The 17,152-nt window shown below is 36.7% G+C and overlaps 1 protein-coding gene across 1 annotated transcript in view; it reads left to right on the plus strand.

Moving 5' to 3' along the window:
- Positions 1-15,830, plus strand: part of RALYL (RALY RNA binding protein like) — a gene marked incomplete at its 3' end in the record, with an annotated part of 458,402 nt that extends 442,572 nt beyond the window's left edge. The window contains exon 8 of the mRNA XM_079722141.1: positions 15,714-15,830. Within this exon, the coding sequence (XP_079578267.1) occupies positions 15,714-15,830 (117 nt within the window). The remainder of the gene's footprint in view (positions 1-15,713) is intronic.
- Between the last annotated feature and the right edge of the window lie 1,322 nt (positions 15,831-17,152).

Consider the following 17,152-nt stretch of genomic DNA (forward strand, 5'->3'; position numbering starts at 1 on the left):
TCCTATAAATATCAATTAACTCCATGTTGTTTAATTTATCATTTAAAACTTGTGTTTCCTTATTTATTTTCATTTTGGGTGATCTGTCCATTGATGAAAGTGGGGTGTTAAAGTCCCCTACTATGATTGTGTTACTGTTGATTTCCCCTTATGGCTGTTAGTACTTGCCTTACATATTGAGGTGCTCCTATGTTGGGTGCATAAATATTTACAATTGTTATATCTTCTTCTTGGATTGATCCCTTGATCATTATGTAGTGTCCTTCTTTGTCTCTTGCAATACTCTTTGTTTTAAAGTCTATTTTGTCTGACATGAGACTTGTTACTCAAGCTTTCTTTTGATTTCCATTTGCATGGAATATCTTTTTCCATCCCCTCACTTTAAGTCTGTATGTGTCCCTAGGTCTGAAGTTGGTCTCTTATAGACAGCATATATACAGGTCTTGTTTTTGTATCCATTCAACCAGTCTATGTATTTTGGTTGGAGCATTTAATCCAATTACATTTAAGGTAATTAGAGATATGTATGTTCCTATTACCATTTTCTGAATTTTTTTCAGTTTGTTATTGTAGATCTTTTCCTTCTCTTGTGTTTCCTGCCTAGAGAAGTTCCTTTAGCACTTGTTGTAAAGCTGGTTTTGTGGTGCTGAATTCCCTGAGCTTTTGCTTGTCTGTAAGGGTTTTTATTTCTCTGTCAAATATGAATGAGATCCTTGCTGGGTACATTAATCTTGGTTGTAGGTTTTTCCCTTCATCACTTTCAGTATGTCCTGCCACTCTCTTCTGGCTTGCAGAGTTTCTGCTGAAAGATCAGCTGTTAACCTTATGGGGATTCCCTTGTGTGTTATTTGTTGTTTTTCCCTTGCTGCTTTAATATTTTTTCTTTGTATTTAATTTTTGATAGTTTGATTAATATGTGTCTTATCATGTTTCTCCTTGGATTTATCCTGTATGGGACTCTCTGTGCTTCCTGGACTTGATTAACTATTTCCTTTCCCATATTAGGGAAGTTTTCAGCTACAATATCTTCAAATATTTTCTCAGTCCCTTTCTTTTTCCTCTTCTTCTGGGATCCCTATAATGGGAATATTGTTGTGTTTAATGTTTTACCAGAGGTCTCTGACAATGTCCTCAATTCTTTTCATTCTTTTTTTTAATTCTGCTGTGCAGTAGTTATTTCTACTATTTTATCTTCCAGGTCACTTCTCCGTTTTCTGCCTCAGTTATTCTGCTATTGACCCCTTCTAGAGAATGTTTAATTTCATGTATTGTGTTGTTCATCACTGTTCATTTTGTCTTTAGTTCTTCTAGGTCCTTTTTAAATGTTTCTTGTATTTTCTCCATTCTATCTCCAAGATTTTGGATTATCTTTACTATCATTATTCTGAATTCTTTTTCAGGTAGACTGCCTATTTCCTCTTCAATTGTTAGGTCTGGTGGGTTTTTATCTTGCTCCTTCATCTGCTATGTGTTTCTCTGTCTTCTCATTTTGCTTAACTTACTGTGTTTGGAGTCTGCTTTTCACAGGCTGCAGGTTTGTAGTTCCCGTTGTTTTTGGTGTCTGCCCCCAGTGGCTAAGTTTGATTCAGTGCGTTGTGTCAGCTTCCTGGTGGAGGGGACTAGTGCCTGTGTTCTGGTGGATGAGCCTGGATCTTTTCTTTCTGTTGGGCAGGACCACGTCTGGTGGTGTGTTTTCAGCTGTCTGTGTCATTATTATGATTTTAGTCAGCCTTTCTACTAATGGGTAGGGTTGTGTTCCTGTCTTTCTAGTTGTTTGGCATAGGGTGTCCAGCACTGTAGCTTGCTGGTCATTGAGTGGGGCTGGGTCTTGGAATCGAGATGGAGATCTCTGGGAGATTTTCACCATTGGATATTATGTGTAGCTGGGAGGTGTCTTGTGGACCAATGTCCTGAACTTGGCTCTCCCACCTCAGAGGCTCAGTCCTGATACCTGGCTGTAGCACCAAAAGCCTTTCATTCACACGGCCAGAATAAAAGAGAGAAGGAAAAAAATAGAAGGAAGAAGGTAAAATAAAATAAAATAAAATAAAATAAAATAAAATATTATTTAAGTAAAAAATAATTATTAAAAAATTTTTAAAGTAATAGAATAAAAAGAAAGATAGAAGGGAGCAACCATATCAAAAACCAAATCCACCAATTATAGCAAGCACTAAAAACTATGCTAAAAACAAAGAAAACAAACAAACAAAAAACATACAGACGTAACTGTAGGACAAATGGTAAAAGCAAAGCTATGCAGACAAAATCACACAGAAAAGCATACACATACACACTCACAAAAAGTGAAAAAGAAAATAATACATATATATATATATATATATATATATATATTATTGCTCCCAAAGTCCACCTCCTCAATTTGGTATGATTCCTTATCTAGTCAGGTATTCCACAGATGCAGCGTACATGAGTTGATTGTGAAGATTTAATCGCCTGCTCCTGAGGCTGCTGGGAGAAATTTCCCTTTCTCTTCTTTGTTCACACAGCTCCTGGCATTCAGCTTTGGATTTGGCCCCGCTTCTCTGTGTAGGTCGCCTGAGGGCATCTGTTCTTCCTTCAGACAGGACTGAGTTAAAGGAGGGCTGCTTAGGGGGCTCTGGCTCACTCAGTCTGGGGGGAAGGAGGGTAACGGAGTGCAGGGCGAGCCTACGGCGGCAGAGGCCAGAGTGTTGTCGCACCAGCCTGAGGCGTGCCATGCGCTCTCCCGGGGAAGTTGTCCCTGGATCTCGGGACCCTGGCAGTGGCAGGCTTCACAGGCTCCCCAGAAGGGCGGTGTGGAGAGTGACCTTTGCTTGCACACAGGCTTCTTGGTGGCGGCAGCAGCAGCCTTAGCATCTCATGCCCGTCTCTGTGGTCTTCGCTGATAGCCGCGGCTCACGCCCGTCTCTAGAGCTTCTTTAAGCGGCGCTCTTTATCCCCTCTCCTTGTGCACCGCGAAACGAAGAGGCAAGAAAAAGTCTCTTGCCTCTTCGGCAGTTCCATACTTTTTCCTGGACTCCCTCCCGGCTAGTCGTGGTGCACTAACCCCTTCAGGCTGTGTTCACGCAGCCAACCACAGTCCTCTCCCTCGGATCTGACCTCCGAAGCCTGAGCCTCAGCTCCCAGCCCCTAGAAGACAAGCCTCTTGAGCTGGTGAATTCCCCTGTGTGAGAATCTCTCCACTTTGCCCTCCGCATCCCAGTTGCTGTGCTCTCCTCCATGGCTCTGAATCTCCCCCTCCCCCCGCCACCCGCAGTCTCTGTCCACGAAGGGGCTTCCTAGTGTGTGGAAACCTTTCCTCCTTCACAGCTCCCTCCCACTGGTGCAGGTTCCATCCCTATTCTTTTGTCTCTGTTTTTTCTTTTTTTCTTTTGCCCTACCCAGGTACGTAGGGAGTTTCTTGCCTTTTGGGATGTCTGAGGTCTTCTGCCAGCATTCAGTAGGTGTTCTGTAGGAGTTGTTCCACATGTAGTTGTATTTCTGATGTATTTGTGGGGAGGAATGTGATCTCCACGTCTTACTCTTCCACAGTCTTGAATCTCCTCCCTTGAATTTTTTTAATGTTCCAAATATAATTGATCCATTACCAAGTGTTATATACATAGGACTTTACTGATTTTTTACTGCTAATTTTTAAAACATTGAGTGTGATGAACTTCAAAATCTTCAGAATAAATATTTTAAAAATAGTTAAATGACTCTGATCATTTGATAAATATTAATGCAATAAACTTGTACTTGAGCAAGCTAAGAAAGTCATTACAGCAGTATTTCTGATGGAACCAATGTTATACCTGTTCAAGCTACACTGAATACAATAATCTGTGACAGAAGAAGAAATGGGAAAAGTTATGAAAACTTTTCTTTAAATCAGAAATTGAAAGAAAGGAAAAATATGGCTTGTTTCAATTTTATTCATAGTTCAACAGATAGGATCACAGTGGAAAAGAAATTGTCTAAACAGTGCCAACCTTTTATAATCTTTGCCCCATATTCTGAAACTTAATCCCTGAATCTATTTTCCTGCAATGGTATGAAGTTTTTATCCAGGCAGCATTTCAAATGCAAAGGGGCATCTTCAGTTCACACCCTCCCACCCCACCACCCACTCCCACACCATGTGTCTTCATTACCAAAGCAGTAGGGGGCTATGTCTGGCTGTTCCCCATGCATAAAACTCTCACAGGTGCAAACCAGCCCACCCTATCATCCCTACTCTACCTCAGAATCTTCCCTCACAAGCCTTCACTGTCTCTAGGATGGCTCTGAATATAGAAAAATCACAAGCTCCAGGGTAGCCTGGGATAAAATGAAAGTTCAGGCCTTTGGAAGTCTGATAAGGATTCTAATCAACTGGAATGTGCTAAGTATTCTGGATACCTTGGGCATTTTTGATATTTTCTATCTTGCCACATTTTTAGGAATACATTGTAATAATGTTCAGTAACATTTCCTAAAAGCAAACTTTATTAGCCTGTGGTCTACTGGAAGTAATATCTATAGCTGAAATTTAAAGCTGTGTGAATTGGACAAGGTGTGAAATCTTTGGGGCTTAGTTGTCTCAAAAATGTAGAAAAATAGCTTATCTTTAAAAAGGCAGAAAGCTGAAAAAGTGTGATATAATATATACATACACATACACACACACATACACACACAGAGAGAGAGATTTTTATTTCATTCCAAGTCAAAAAATAAAAGGAGGAAAAGGAAAAAATATTTTTCCATTTTTACTTTCTTCCAGGGATAATAATGAGTTTTTTATATACATCATTTCATCTACTGGCAAAATTAACTTTGGGGAGTAGGTATTTTATAAGTAACTGATTTTAGAGATGTTAGGTAACTTCCCAAAGGTCATCTTGATAATAAAGGCAGAATCAAGATTCCACCAGGGTCTGAAAGATTCCAGTGACCTTAGATATTTTCATGGATTACTGTTCACAGATTTTATTGATTTTAATCTGTGCTGTACTCTTATGATTTTTGCCATATCTATAAACCATTGGTAGTATTTTAACTTAATTTTTTAAATTAAATTGTCTTATCTTTTTTTAATTTAAAATAAATGTATCTTTATAAACTTTAGTCCATTCCAGTAAATGAAAAACCGTGTTATCCTTTTTCATAAGTAAGAAATATATTTTAAATAAATGTAATGAAAAGACAAAACATTTTTTTAAATTTAGCTTGTTTTTTTTTCATATGTTGAAAAATCTTGTGTTCCTGCTTCTCGCTCTCTCTCATTAAAAAATATCATAGACTGTAATAGAGAAATGTCAGAACAAGCATGAGCAGAAACTTTCTCTTTAATGCAATCAGAACTGGAAGAACACTGAGAGGGACAATTTTCTCACGATGCAAGTCAATGTTTTTCATGCATGTGCCCACCTAACAACGTCTTGGACACCCTCAGCAGTTTGTTTACCATTCTGCGAACGTGGAGCTCAGTCGTGCTGCCCTGCACTTCACGCTTTATGCGATGAGGACTGAATGACATTCTGATTGGCCATCACCCTCCTGCAGTCATCTGCCTTGCACAGTTTTCTACTTGAAATTGGCAGAAATTTTGTATGCAAATTGACTTGTTAGCTCACATTAGAAAAGTATGCCAAATTTTATAAAATTTGATATGGCTTTTTAATCATGTGCATATCTTCTCCATTTAAATACCTTGAGTGCACCTCATTCTTCTGGATTTTATCTGTGTGCTAAAAATAAACGATTTTTGCTCCTGTAAAAAATATTCAATATCATCTCTTTAAAAAAGTTTTCTTAACCTTTACTACAAGGAAAACGTTAATATGAATGGAAAGAGTTTGAAATATCATGGTATGTATATGAAAAGTAATAACTGTGAAACCAGTTATTCTCAAATTTTACCCAGAATTTTATATGGTTTTAAAATTTAAGATACATTTCATTTTCTAATCTTTGGGGCCACAGTTGATCTCCATAAATACTGATGCTATAAGCAAAGGACATTTTTCTTTGAACTATCTCTGCAAACATAAATAAAGTAACTATATCTGGAACTAAATTAGGTTGAAAAAATTCACCCGTATAATTGATTGTTTCCCTATATGAGGTATGGTATTTTCTTATATTTTCTTCTGATAAAATTGTTTATTCCTTTTCGTAGCTCAAATGGGTTCAGCCAATGAGAGGATCGCACTAAAATATTCAATAACTGTTAGCTATCATTATTGCTTTATAGGTATGTAAGTATTGATAGTGCTATAAGAAGAAAAAAATGAGATAGAAGTCCAGTTAAAAAATAACATTGTCCATCACCCCCTAAAATAAAATTTATTTAAAGTGTAGTAAGGCTATGTGCAGATAAGTAAATATTTGTAATTCTTCTTTGTGACTCAGAAGCCAGTCTCCTGTGCTCTTTTACTCGCCTATATTGTTAGCAGCAAAATAGAGAATATGCAAAATCTGTCATAAGTGCCTTCCCAGCACTCATCTCCCAAAACTCCATTAGACAAAATGTAGCTCCTGAGGCGCGAACAAACCAACAAAATCCTTGGGGACATTCTGTCTAAAACTTCACCTGCGCCATTATTTCCCCAGCACCTCCCACGAAGTACGCACGTTTTTTAGAGGAAGGTTTGTGCAAGCATGTCATTGCCTACATTCAGACATGGGGCATCTATTCTGTGATGGTTATTTCAAATCAAGTATTTATTTTAATTTGGCCTTCAAGTAAAGGCAACTTAATGTGATTCTGGACTGGATTTTTTTACCACTTCCAATTAGATCCTGGGCAAGTGACTTTCTTTCCTTGTGCCTCAGACTTTTCTTCATTAATATGAGTGTTTGTAAAATGCTGCAGAACTCACTTATCATTTCAGATGTACATTGCAAATGTAGGATATATTATATTTATGGACCAAGTAATACCACACAGCGTTTATGCAGCAAAAACCTCCAGGGATAGGTGATAACAACAGAAAGCCAGGCAGACACAGTGCCCTTTCTCTTTAGCACACAACACAGTTTAGTGGTCAGTCATGAGTCTTCTGTGTATTTGCAAAGTCAAATCCGATGAACAGGTGATGATACAGCATTCTGTTCAGGTCCATAAAATATGACTTCCTAGAGGAATCTAATTATAAAGGAAAAATCTTTTCAAATAAAAGTTTGTTTTCTGATTTGGGGAAAGATTTTCTCACAGAAATTTTCTAGGAGAGAACTCAGCTTATGTTAAATTATTTCATCAATTTATTGAATTAAAATGCTCCCAGCTCTTATTTATCTTTATCCACATCAGAACGATCATATAGCTGATACTATTTCTAAATTCTACATTCTCTTGTAATATAAAAAGGAAAACAGAGGTAAGTGAGCTGGTATCCCAAGTCTATTTCACAAAGCAACTATCAGTGGATATGACAAAGACCAATTTCCAATTCCTTCTACATGTTACAATTCTGGGAATTTTTTACAATCATAATAATCCAAGGCACTATGACTCTGAAATCTCTCTGAGTCATTCAGGATTTTATTACATCCAGCATAATTTGAGTGCTAAGAGTATTTTGATAATATTCCAAAGCTTAAGATTTTTTAATTAACTGTATTTCTCGAATATACTGATAAAACAAGGCTTTATTAATACAATAATAGCATAATTATTTCTTTCACTTCACTATTTCACTTGCTCTCTCAGATTAATTTTGCTCAATTTTGAAATTGAAGCTATTTTATTTTCTAATTCTTTGACAGGTGTATACAGTAAATTTAATTAAATTAAATGAGAATTGTTAAATAATCATGAAAACCTTCCCCCAGCTATTCTGAATAGTCATGAATTAACTATACAATTTCCAATGGCTTTTAAAATTCAGCCTCTAAACCAATCAATTCTAAATCACATTTTCAGTTATATATAAAGTAATTTTTAAAATATTTCTTCTTGTGGTGCCAAAACGAATTACCCAAAGAACTGTAGAAAGCAGTAAAATGTGTAAAATTTCAAAGTTCATAATAACCTTAGCATTAATCAGCATTTGGCTTCTAACACTGGAATTAACTTAAGCAATTTGGAGTATTATCTTAAAATTATCATTATCTTTACCAGCCCTGGGAGTAGCTAATGGTTGTTAGACACTGTATAATTAGCATGAGAAATCAGAAATCAATGTATGATCAAATACAAGTTATGTGCCAAATAAAATTACTATAATTTATCAATTCAGCTACTCAAATATGATTGTCAGTGAGCCCAAAACACTCAAAACACAATTATAATTATCTTCAGAAAGTATCAGGGAACAATCTGGGGAAAATTAAAAGAAATGTTTTAATACTTTGTATAACAGAACATTCAAGCTCTGGTAAATCATATAATTTTCAGTAGTAAATCATTAAATTTTACACAGACTTTTTAAATAATAAAACTTGTAACCCACATTAGATAATTTTACTCTGAAGTTAAATGGTCTTTTTTCTTAATCAAATGTATTTTTACAACATAAAAAGTCTCCTTTAGACAGAGGCTTAAGTTTCCTGGTGGTCTAGTGGTTAGGATTTAGCGCTCTCCTTTAGACAGATACCTAAAGCAAGTTTTTAATTTAAATGATTTTGAATTAATTCAAGACAGGGCTTTAAAGAGAATCCAGAGAAAGGCAGGTGGGAGGTTATATGCAAATCCTAGTACTTTCCCAGTAATTCCATCTCTTTTGTCCCACTCATCATAGGAACACCAGTGTATTTTCACATCCCAGTTGAGATCACCTGTGCTAAAATTAATGATGTGCCCAGTCTGCCTGCTTACTGTTCTTCTCACAACTGGGCAGAACAGAATATTAGGGAAAGTACTGGTCTTAAATAAAGCAGCCTGGGTTTTATTTAGTCAAGACACTTACTGCCTGATCCAAGGATTTGTGACTGATATGAGGATGATTCTTGCCCAACACCCTACCTCAATGGTTTCTCATAAAAATCAAATGGGAATATAAGTATAAAGTGTTTTATAAAATTTTCACACACTATACAAATAAAAGTTATTATGATGCTTGAGGTCCATACCCACAGTGTTAACCCAGTCCCAGATGCTAAGAATAGCCCAAACCCAATCTCTACTTGGGGCAAATTAAGGGAGTTTTAGCTAAGTAATGCAGATGCTTCAGACTGTAAGACAATTCTTGTTGTTTCTCTTACTGTAAACTTATTAGTTTCTCTAGGTTTATTCTAACAACTGGATCCTTCCTTATTCCTGGGAACAAATGGGGCCCCAAAATATAAATGAATAAATGAATCAAAACAAGAAAATCTTATTCTTCAGATTCCTGCTCTAATATTCTGTCTGATACCAGTTCACCTCCCCCTGGAGTTGGTCTCTGCCTTCCTCTCTCTTACTACCTTTGGAGAAATGACCTGAATCCATGTCCCATAGATGGGAATCTACTGGTACTTCTATACCTCTCAAATTCTGTCTGACTGTCTGATTTGTCACCACACTCTAGGTTTTGTCTCAATATATAGTTCAGCCAATTAGCAGATTTAGAGTCAACGAAGCAAATTCTCTTCTAACCACTATTATCTACAAGTGGAGCAAGATTCCTGTGAGGTAAAGAGTTCTGTATCCCCCTAAGCTAGTCAAGGCAAAGCTATGTACCCACCAGCAATGGAAAGCCCTGCTGTTTGGGTTGGGAGGTTAGACAAGATCATTCTACAATCCTAGGTAACCTGCTTAACTCCTCTGTTACTCTGATTTGCTAATGCTTCTGGAGTGACAATAGAGAGGACAATGTATATCTTCTGAAATTGTTGCACTTTACCACACGAAAAAAATTCTTCCTATGATGAATCCAAAAGAGAAGATACTATTCCCCTCTTATTTGAATATTATTTGTGATTTCAGTTAAATGAAATGTACTCCAGAAACACAAATGATCTGTGTGTCTAGACATAAAGACTATTACTGCACTAATGTATTTGTTAGAGATAGTAGTAATTAGATACAAAAATGATGTGATTAACTCTGAAAATAATTTTTTAAATCACGTATAGTAAGCCATGTCCCAAACCAAATATCCATAAAGAATATGACATTTCTAATTTTAATTTTACATTAGCACGCTATTTTCAGTTCAATATCGAAAACTCTTTATATTGTATCTATACGATCAATGTCATAAACTAAAACGTGAATGTCAAAAGTTTAGCAGTCACTTTATAATATTTGTAAGAACACAATTTATTTGAATTTGGTAAATAAAGTTAAATTAATGTTAACTTTGCTTTCTTTTTCCTTTTACTTTTATGATGGTTTTATAATATTGTTTTGCATTTTCCTTCATTTTATGAGAGGACATCAAACATCTGAACATTACTTATGTAGTAAATCCAATGATGCTATAGAAAATGACTGATTTTCCCAGTCTTTACATCTTTCCACTTGGTTATGGAATAACGAAGCCTAATGATTTGGAGATTTGTGATCCAATATAGTATAAATAGCTAGGGTTTTGTCTCTTGGTCATGAGAGACAGATGGAGAATAAGATAAAGACATGGGAATAATGGGCAGAGTAATGGGTGTGGAATATAAAACTGAACTGTTAGGAATCAGAGGGAAAAATAAGTAAGGAGAGAGAAAATGGGATGGAGATAGGAAAGAAGCAGTAAGAGTGACCAGGTAGCACGTCCAGAAGACAGTTGGCCAGTGGAGTCATAACTTGCCAAGAATCACTATAGTTAATGTGCACTACAGGTTGGGTCACAAGATGCACCCAACTTAAATAAGTTTGATGGTATTTAGGACAACTGAAGCCAGAGAACTCCCACCAAAATAACTATACAAACTAGTAAATTAAACATCCCTAGTTCCACGGATGCTGATAAAAGACAGGAGACTCCTGAAACAAAAGACTCTGCTACTCACAGCAAGAGAGTACAAGTATCAGGATAGCTGCACTGATTTCCTTGACCCAAGACCCACGTCAGAGATGGAAGGCCAGGTAGAGTTTGCATGCACCGCAGGAGAGAGACCTTGAGTTTAGGAGATCCAATTTCCTAGCAAGCAGTAAGCAAACCTGTTCTTTGTGCAGAGGGAAACAAGAATTATTGCAGAACTATGTGATACATTCCTGAGGACGGTCCTCAGTTCTCAGGATTGCCAGCCAAATAAATACTCCTGAGAAGTGGGCTTTGAGAAAGAATAGTCAGTTTTGTGATGTTAGCACACTCAGCAAGACATGTAGGAATGTGAGCGGCCCACAAGGAACGCCTCTCAACAGTGAAACAAAGTGGTTCTCAAAGAGCAGGATGCCCAGATTAGCATCACTCACAGCCTTAAAAGAAATGCAATTTCTTGGGCCTCATTTCAGACCTAGTTGTCTTAGACCATTCAGGCTACTATAACAATAGACCACAGACTGGGTGGCTTATCAACAACAAACTTATTTCTCACAGTTCTGGAGGCTGGGAAGTCCAAGATCACAGCATTGACTGGTTTGGTGTCTGGTGAGAACCCACTTCTTAGTTCATAGACTGATGTCTTTTCACTGTGTCCTCACATTGTAGAAGGGGTGATGAAACTCTGGGAGGCCTCTTTTCTAAGGACACTAATCCAATTTTTGAGGATTCTATCTCATGATCAAATAACTTCCCCAAATCCCTACCTCCTAATATGATCACATTGGGCATTAGAATTTCCACATACAAATTTGGAGAAGACACAACATTCAGCCCACAACACTAAAAAAACAGAAATTCAGCAATCTGAGTTTAACAAATCCAGTCAGTAATTCTGAGACCCACTAAAGTTTGAGAACCAACAGTGTAATGAAAAGAATTCTTGGTAGCAGTCAGGATCCCAGAACTAGTCAAGGCTTCGACCAACTACCTGGACATGTCACTCAGCTTGTCTGTGCATTAGTGTCTTCACCTATAGAACGAAGATATATATATATATTTTTTAATTGGGGTATAGTTGTTTTACACTGTTGTGTTAGTTTCTACTCTACAGCAGAGTTCCCTGTGCTATAAAGCAGGTTCTCATTAGTTATCTATTTTATACATATTAGTGTATATATGTCAATCCCAATCTCCGAATTAATCCCACCCCCTCTTTCCCCCTTGGTGTCCATAGGTTTGTTCTCTACATCCGTGTCTCTATTTCTGCCTTGTAAACCAGTTCATCTGTACCATTTTTCTAGATTCCACATATATGTGTTAATATAAGATATTTGTTTATCTCTTTTTGACTTACTTCACTCTGTATGACAGTCTCTAGGTCCATCCACATCTCTACAAATGACCCGATTCCTTTCCGTTTTATGGCTAACAGTCTACTGTATATATGTACCACATTTTCTTTATCCATTCGTCTGTCAGTGGGCACTTAGGTTGCTTCCATGACCTGGTTATTGTAAGTAGTGTTGAAATGAACATTGGGGTGCATGTGTCTTTTTGAATTATTCCTTATTGTTCATATTTGATGAAGTCTTCTATTCCTTGTCATGTAGCTTTATCAATATTGCCTGACCATGAAATGCACATGGCAAGCATTGGTAAAACCAGGAGAGATCAGCTGGCAAAGCAGGTCCACAAGGTCTCATTACAATCCTCCACAATCCATAACCTGGGGCTAGCCTCCCAGGCTCCCAGAACTTCTTTGTCAGCAGACTGGGACAGGAACAGTACTTCAGACAAATGTTAACCAATCTGGAATAGGCTGGCCAATTAACCCAGAAGATCTGTTTATGCATTTATAGGGAGACTAACTGAAAGAGAGGTTAGCCCAATGTTCTCTGGCCTGAGCATTCTCTTGCAGTAAATCAAGCTGCTCAGAATTGTAATCAGAAGATCTACTTGGAAAGCATGGATTTAGAACAGAGTATTGATTGAATGTTCTTAGTCTGCCTGATGTGTCCATGTCTGTAATAGGAATATACCTGTCATTACAGGCCAAGTACACTTTCACGGTCTGGCCACCTTCTCCTGTGGACAGCCCCTGAATGGCACAACCAAACTGCCCTCTGAGACTTTCCTGTTTATCTGTGCTTGCAGTGCCAAACAAGTCTCTCTCAGGTCAACATATTTTTTTCCTTTGGCTGATTTAATAATCTTCAGTTATGTTCTAATCAAGTCTCAGAGACCCTAAAATCTTCAGCCTGTCTTCAGTGACATTGCATATTTTCTGCCCTGATCACTTCAGTTTTGATCTTCAAGTTATAGTCTCAGAAGACAATTTGATCATCTTATTTCCAAATTTCTGGCTAGTTATTACACTCTTATTTTCTCCTCTGTTTTCCACACCCTCCTTCCCTAAATGGTCATCACCCTAGTGAAACTGCATTCCTTTTCAGCTGGGACTCGAACCAGCCAAAACTCAGACTGGGACTTGAACACATGATCCCTGACTTAGGAGAGGACTCAAACCACCTGTCTTTTCATTGAAACTGCTCATCTGGTGTCAGAATTTACTGAAGCTCAGGTTATTTTGTGTCAGTGCAGAAAGAATTCAGTGAGAAGCAAAGTGGCAGGCAAAGAGTGAGTTTATTAACATAGGATGCTTGTGAGAAATACAAGTGGGCATGTGGTAGGAGCTCTGCTTCAAGGACTGAGAGGACTTTATTTTCATAAGCAAAAGTGGGGAGGGAGAGAAAATCACCTTCTTCCACATTCTTAAGCAGATGTCTATGCTTACATCATTAGTTCCTCCTTTGACCCTATGTGGTTTAACTGGGACTATCATGGCACTATTTAAATCATATGTATATTATTAGCAAAAGGATGGTAACATATACTATTAATAAAATATGGTAATTCATCTCAGGTTTCGGTATAATGTCCCCTTTCACCTATATTTCTGTCTTGACTACATGCAGAAGTGCTACTCTTCAAGAACTATTAACTGTCTGACTTCATGTCACAAGATTCAGACTCCATATCTATTGTCTTGTGTTTTAACTATCAGGGTTTGTGGCTTGAGTGTGTCTGGTGTTTGGATGTACCTGGTCTTCCTTCAAGGTAGTGTAGATTGTTGCTAGGTTACTGGATTCTTTCCTTGAGTGGTCATTAGCTTATAACAGTCTCCCAAATTCCCTTAAAATTCCCTTTCTATCTTGAATCCCCTAGTGGGATTTCTAAACTGACAATTTAGTTATCCTACTGTACCCCTATCACCAGGATTGGAGACTATCAGCCTCCAAGAATCACATAGTAGAGCAGCTGCCTTCATTTGTACCATTCCGGTGAGTTACTGCCCTCTTGGTATTCATTCCATTATAGATTTTCTTATGTGATTCTTTCGCCTTACAGTATAATGTAATTTTGGCCCCAAGAGCTTATTAATAGAAGGTAAGTTTTAATTTATAATAAACAGTCGCTCCTGGGAATCTGTTTATGTTATTTAGAAATTTGAATTGAATTGAATTGTATCTCATTTGTAATAAGGGATTTGTAAAAGCCAAATGTATTCACATTGCCTATAAAAAGTGAATGGCTGAATAATTACTCAATAAACATAATTAATGGTGACAACAAATATAGATTATTCTTGTTCATGAGACTTTCTTTTCCATAAAATATTATATAGCTTGTATTACCCACATATTTTCATTTACCTTATTTGCTCTGTAGATGCTATTTAGAAATATAGATTATCTATATTTATTTATTAGTTATAAATCTCAAATAGAAAAAAAGATAACCAGAAGCATTTCTGACATGAAAGAAAGAATATTTCTTTAAAAGTATTATGGGTTTTTTTTGGTAAAACTCTAAATAAGGTGTATTTATTCAATATATTGCTGTACTTATTTTATTTCAAATATATTAATGCATGAGGTTTAAAATTAAATGTGCTGTCCCTGTAGATTAATACTATCCTTTTCATCTTTGTCAGATAGAAGTAAATTACTTGGGTCAATACAAACGAAGCCCATTTGAGTGGCTCTTTTTTGTTGTTTTTCAGAAATAGGAGAGATTGAGAGTTGAAAAAGAATTCATCATCAGGAGAATTTATTTTAAAAGCATCCAAGCTCCTATACAGCCAGAAGATAAATTACCCACTAGTCAAGAGAAGGAAAGCACAATTAATTTCACATTATACTAAACCAATCAGCTCCTTAAGCGGCTGTCTTTTTTCAGAAAAAGCAGCAAGAACGTCATAGTTGTTCCTTCCTCCCATGCCTTTAGAAGCAAACAGCTAGTCTTTTCTCAGGCTACAAGTTCTATGGAAAGTAGGGTGAAAATATATATATATATAATTCTTTCTTTTTTATATAAATTTATTTATTTACTTTTGGCTGCATTGGGTCTTCGTTACTGTGCGTGGACTTTCTCTAGTTGTGACGAGCGGGGGCTACTCTTCGTTGAGGTGCGCGTGGACTTCTCATTGTGGTGGCTTCTCTTGTGGAGCACGGGCTCTAGGCACGTGGGCTTCAGTAGCTGTGACACGTGGGCTCTGTAGTTGTGGCACACGGGCTTAGTGCTCCACTGCCTGTGGGACCTTCCCAGACCAGGGATCGAACCTGTGTCCCCTGCATTGGCAGGTGGATTCTTAACCACTGTGTCACCAGGGAAGTCCCAGGGTGAATATATTTTGTTGTTTTTAGATAAGGAGAATTCTTTTCATGACTTATATCCATGAAGCTTTTGTCTTGTACTAGTGACAGGCAAATGCTTTGAAGTTTTATGACAAGGAAGTAAGACTTCAATAAATTATTTCCAAACCTACCTTTCTTTTTCCAGGATAATTATTTTTATGTAATCATTTACCATCAAGGAATAAAGGAAGGGTTGAGGAGAAATCATACTGGGGTAATGGAATATGCACAAAAAATCTGCAGGCTGCGTTTTTCTTCCTAACAAAATGGATTGTTGCTAAACAACCATTCATTAACTTTTTTGAGACCAGCAGGATGGTGTAAGAATATACTAAATTAATGTCACCTGCCATCACTTAACCTGAAGAAACACAATGATTAGTAAACTTTATATACACAGCTGCTGCAGCATTTTAAGCATCTTCCATATGTAATACAAAAGTGATCAATGGAGACCTTGGAGGAAAAAGTACATTGTGAGCATATAAAAAGTCTCGGTTCCTTCCTGCACACAAGTGTTATCCATCAAAACCCCCAAACCAAAATGCCTTGTGTCTGCATGTCAATACCACTCTATAGGCTAAGTTTAATTCTCTTTATTAAGGTATTCATTTTGCATTGATAAGGGATGATTTTTGGTATGCGCATACAGGAAATGTACAAAATCTCCTTTACGCCATGCAAAAAAGTAGAACACTGACTTTGAACCGTTAAGTTCAAGACTTTGTGCTTTAAAGGTTAACTTACTCTTCCCATGTACATGCACACAGCCTGGCACTACATATAGAACAAAAATAATAACGTTTTCATTTTAAAAAATACATATATGTTTGATCAGTAAGGATATAGTATAGATTGCATGAGGAAGAAGAGAGGAAGAAGAAAAGAAAGAGGGACTGAGGGAGAGAAACAAAAAGTGTGTGAGAGAGAGAGAGAGAGACAGAGACAGAGAGACAGAGAGAGAGAGAGAGAGAGAGAGAATATCAAAATATCAAAATGTACTTAGGCCTCACCCATGAAATTTTCTTTCCTGGGCATATACGTTTTTTTTAGTGCTTTGACTGGAGAAAAGACTATTAAGGGTATATATTTTGTTATTTTTAGTTGTTTGATTTATGAAAGTTTTTAATCAAAATTTTTAGGCATTTATTAGTAGGATTATATTTATAAGTAGAGCAAGTTTTACAAAAGTACTTCTAAGAGTCCTTTGAAAAATGATTGTCCCTGATTAGTTAATTAAATGTTGTAAATGACATTTGTAAATTTTTACATATTATATATTATGTTTTTAAGTACTTCATTTGTCTGGTTTAACAAATAAAATCTTTATGAGAATGAGATAATTCTTAAAATCTGGTAAGTTAAATGTATCCATATGATGGCTTAAAGTTTTCTTAGACTTTCTAACATCACACATGAACATAAGATGTGGATGTAAGATTTCAGATCACAAAACTGCAATCTTTTGTCTCAATTTTTAATTGCATATTCTAAGCTGAAATCATAAGACAGTCACATTAATAGACTAAATTATCTGAAATAACATGTTTACAGTACCAAATATTCACAGATTTCTTAACACAA

The sequence above is a fragment of the Hyperoodon ampullatus genome (genome assembly GCF_949752795.1).
Source record: "Hyperoodon ampullatus genome assembly, chromosome: 17".
In the NCBI taxonomy this organism is placed as follows: domain Eukaryota; kingdom Metazoa; phylum Chordata; class Mammalia; order Artiodactyla; family Ziphiidae; genus Hyperoodon; species Hyperoodon ampullatus.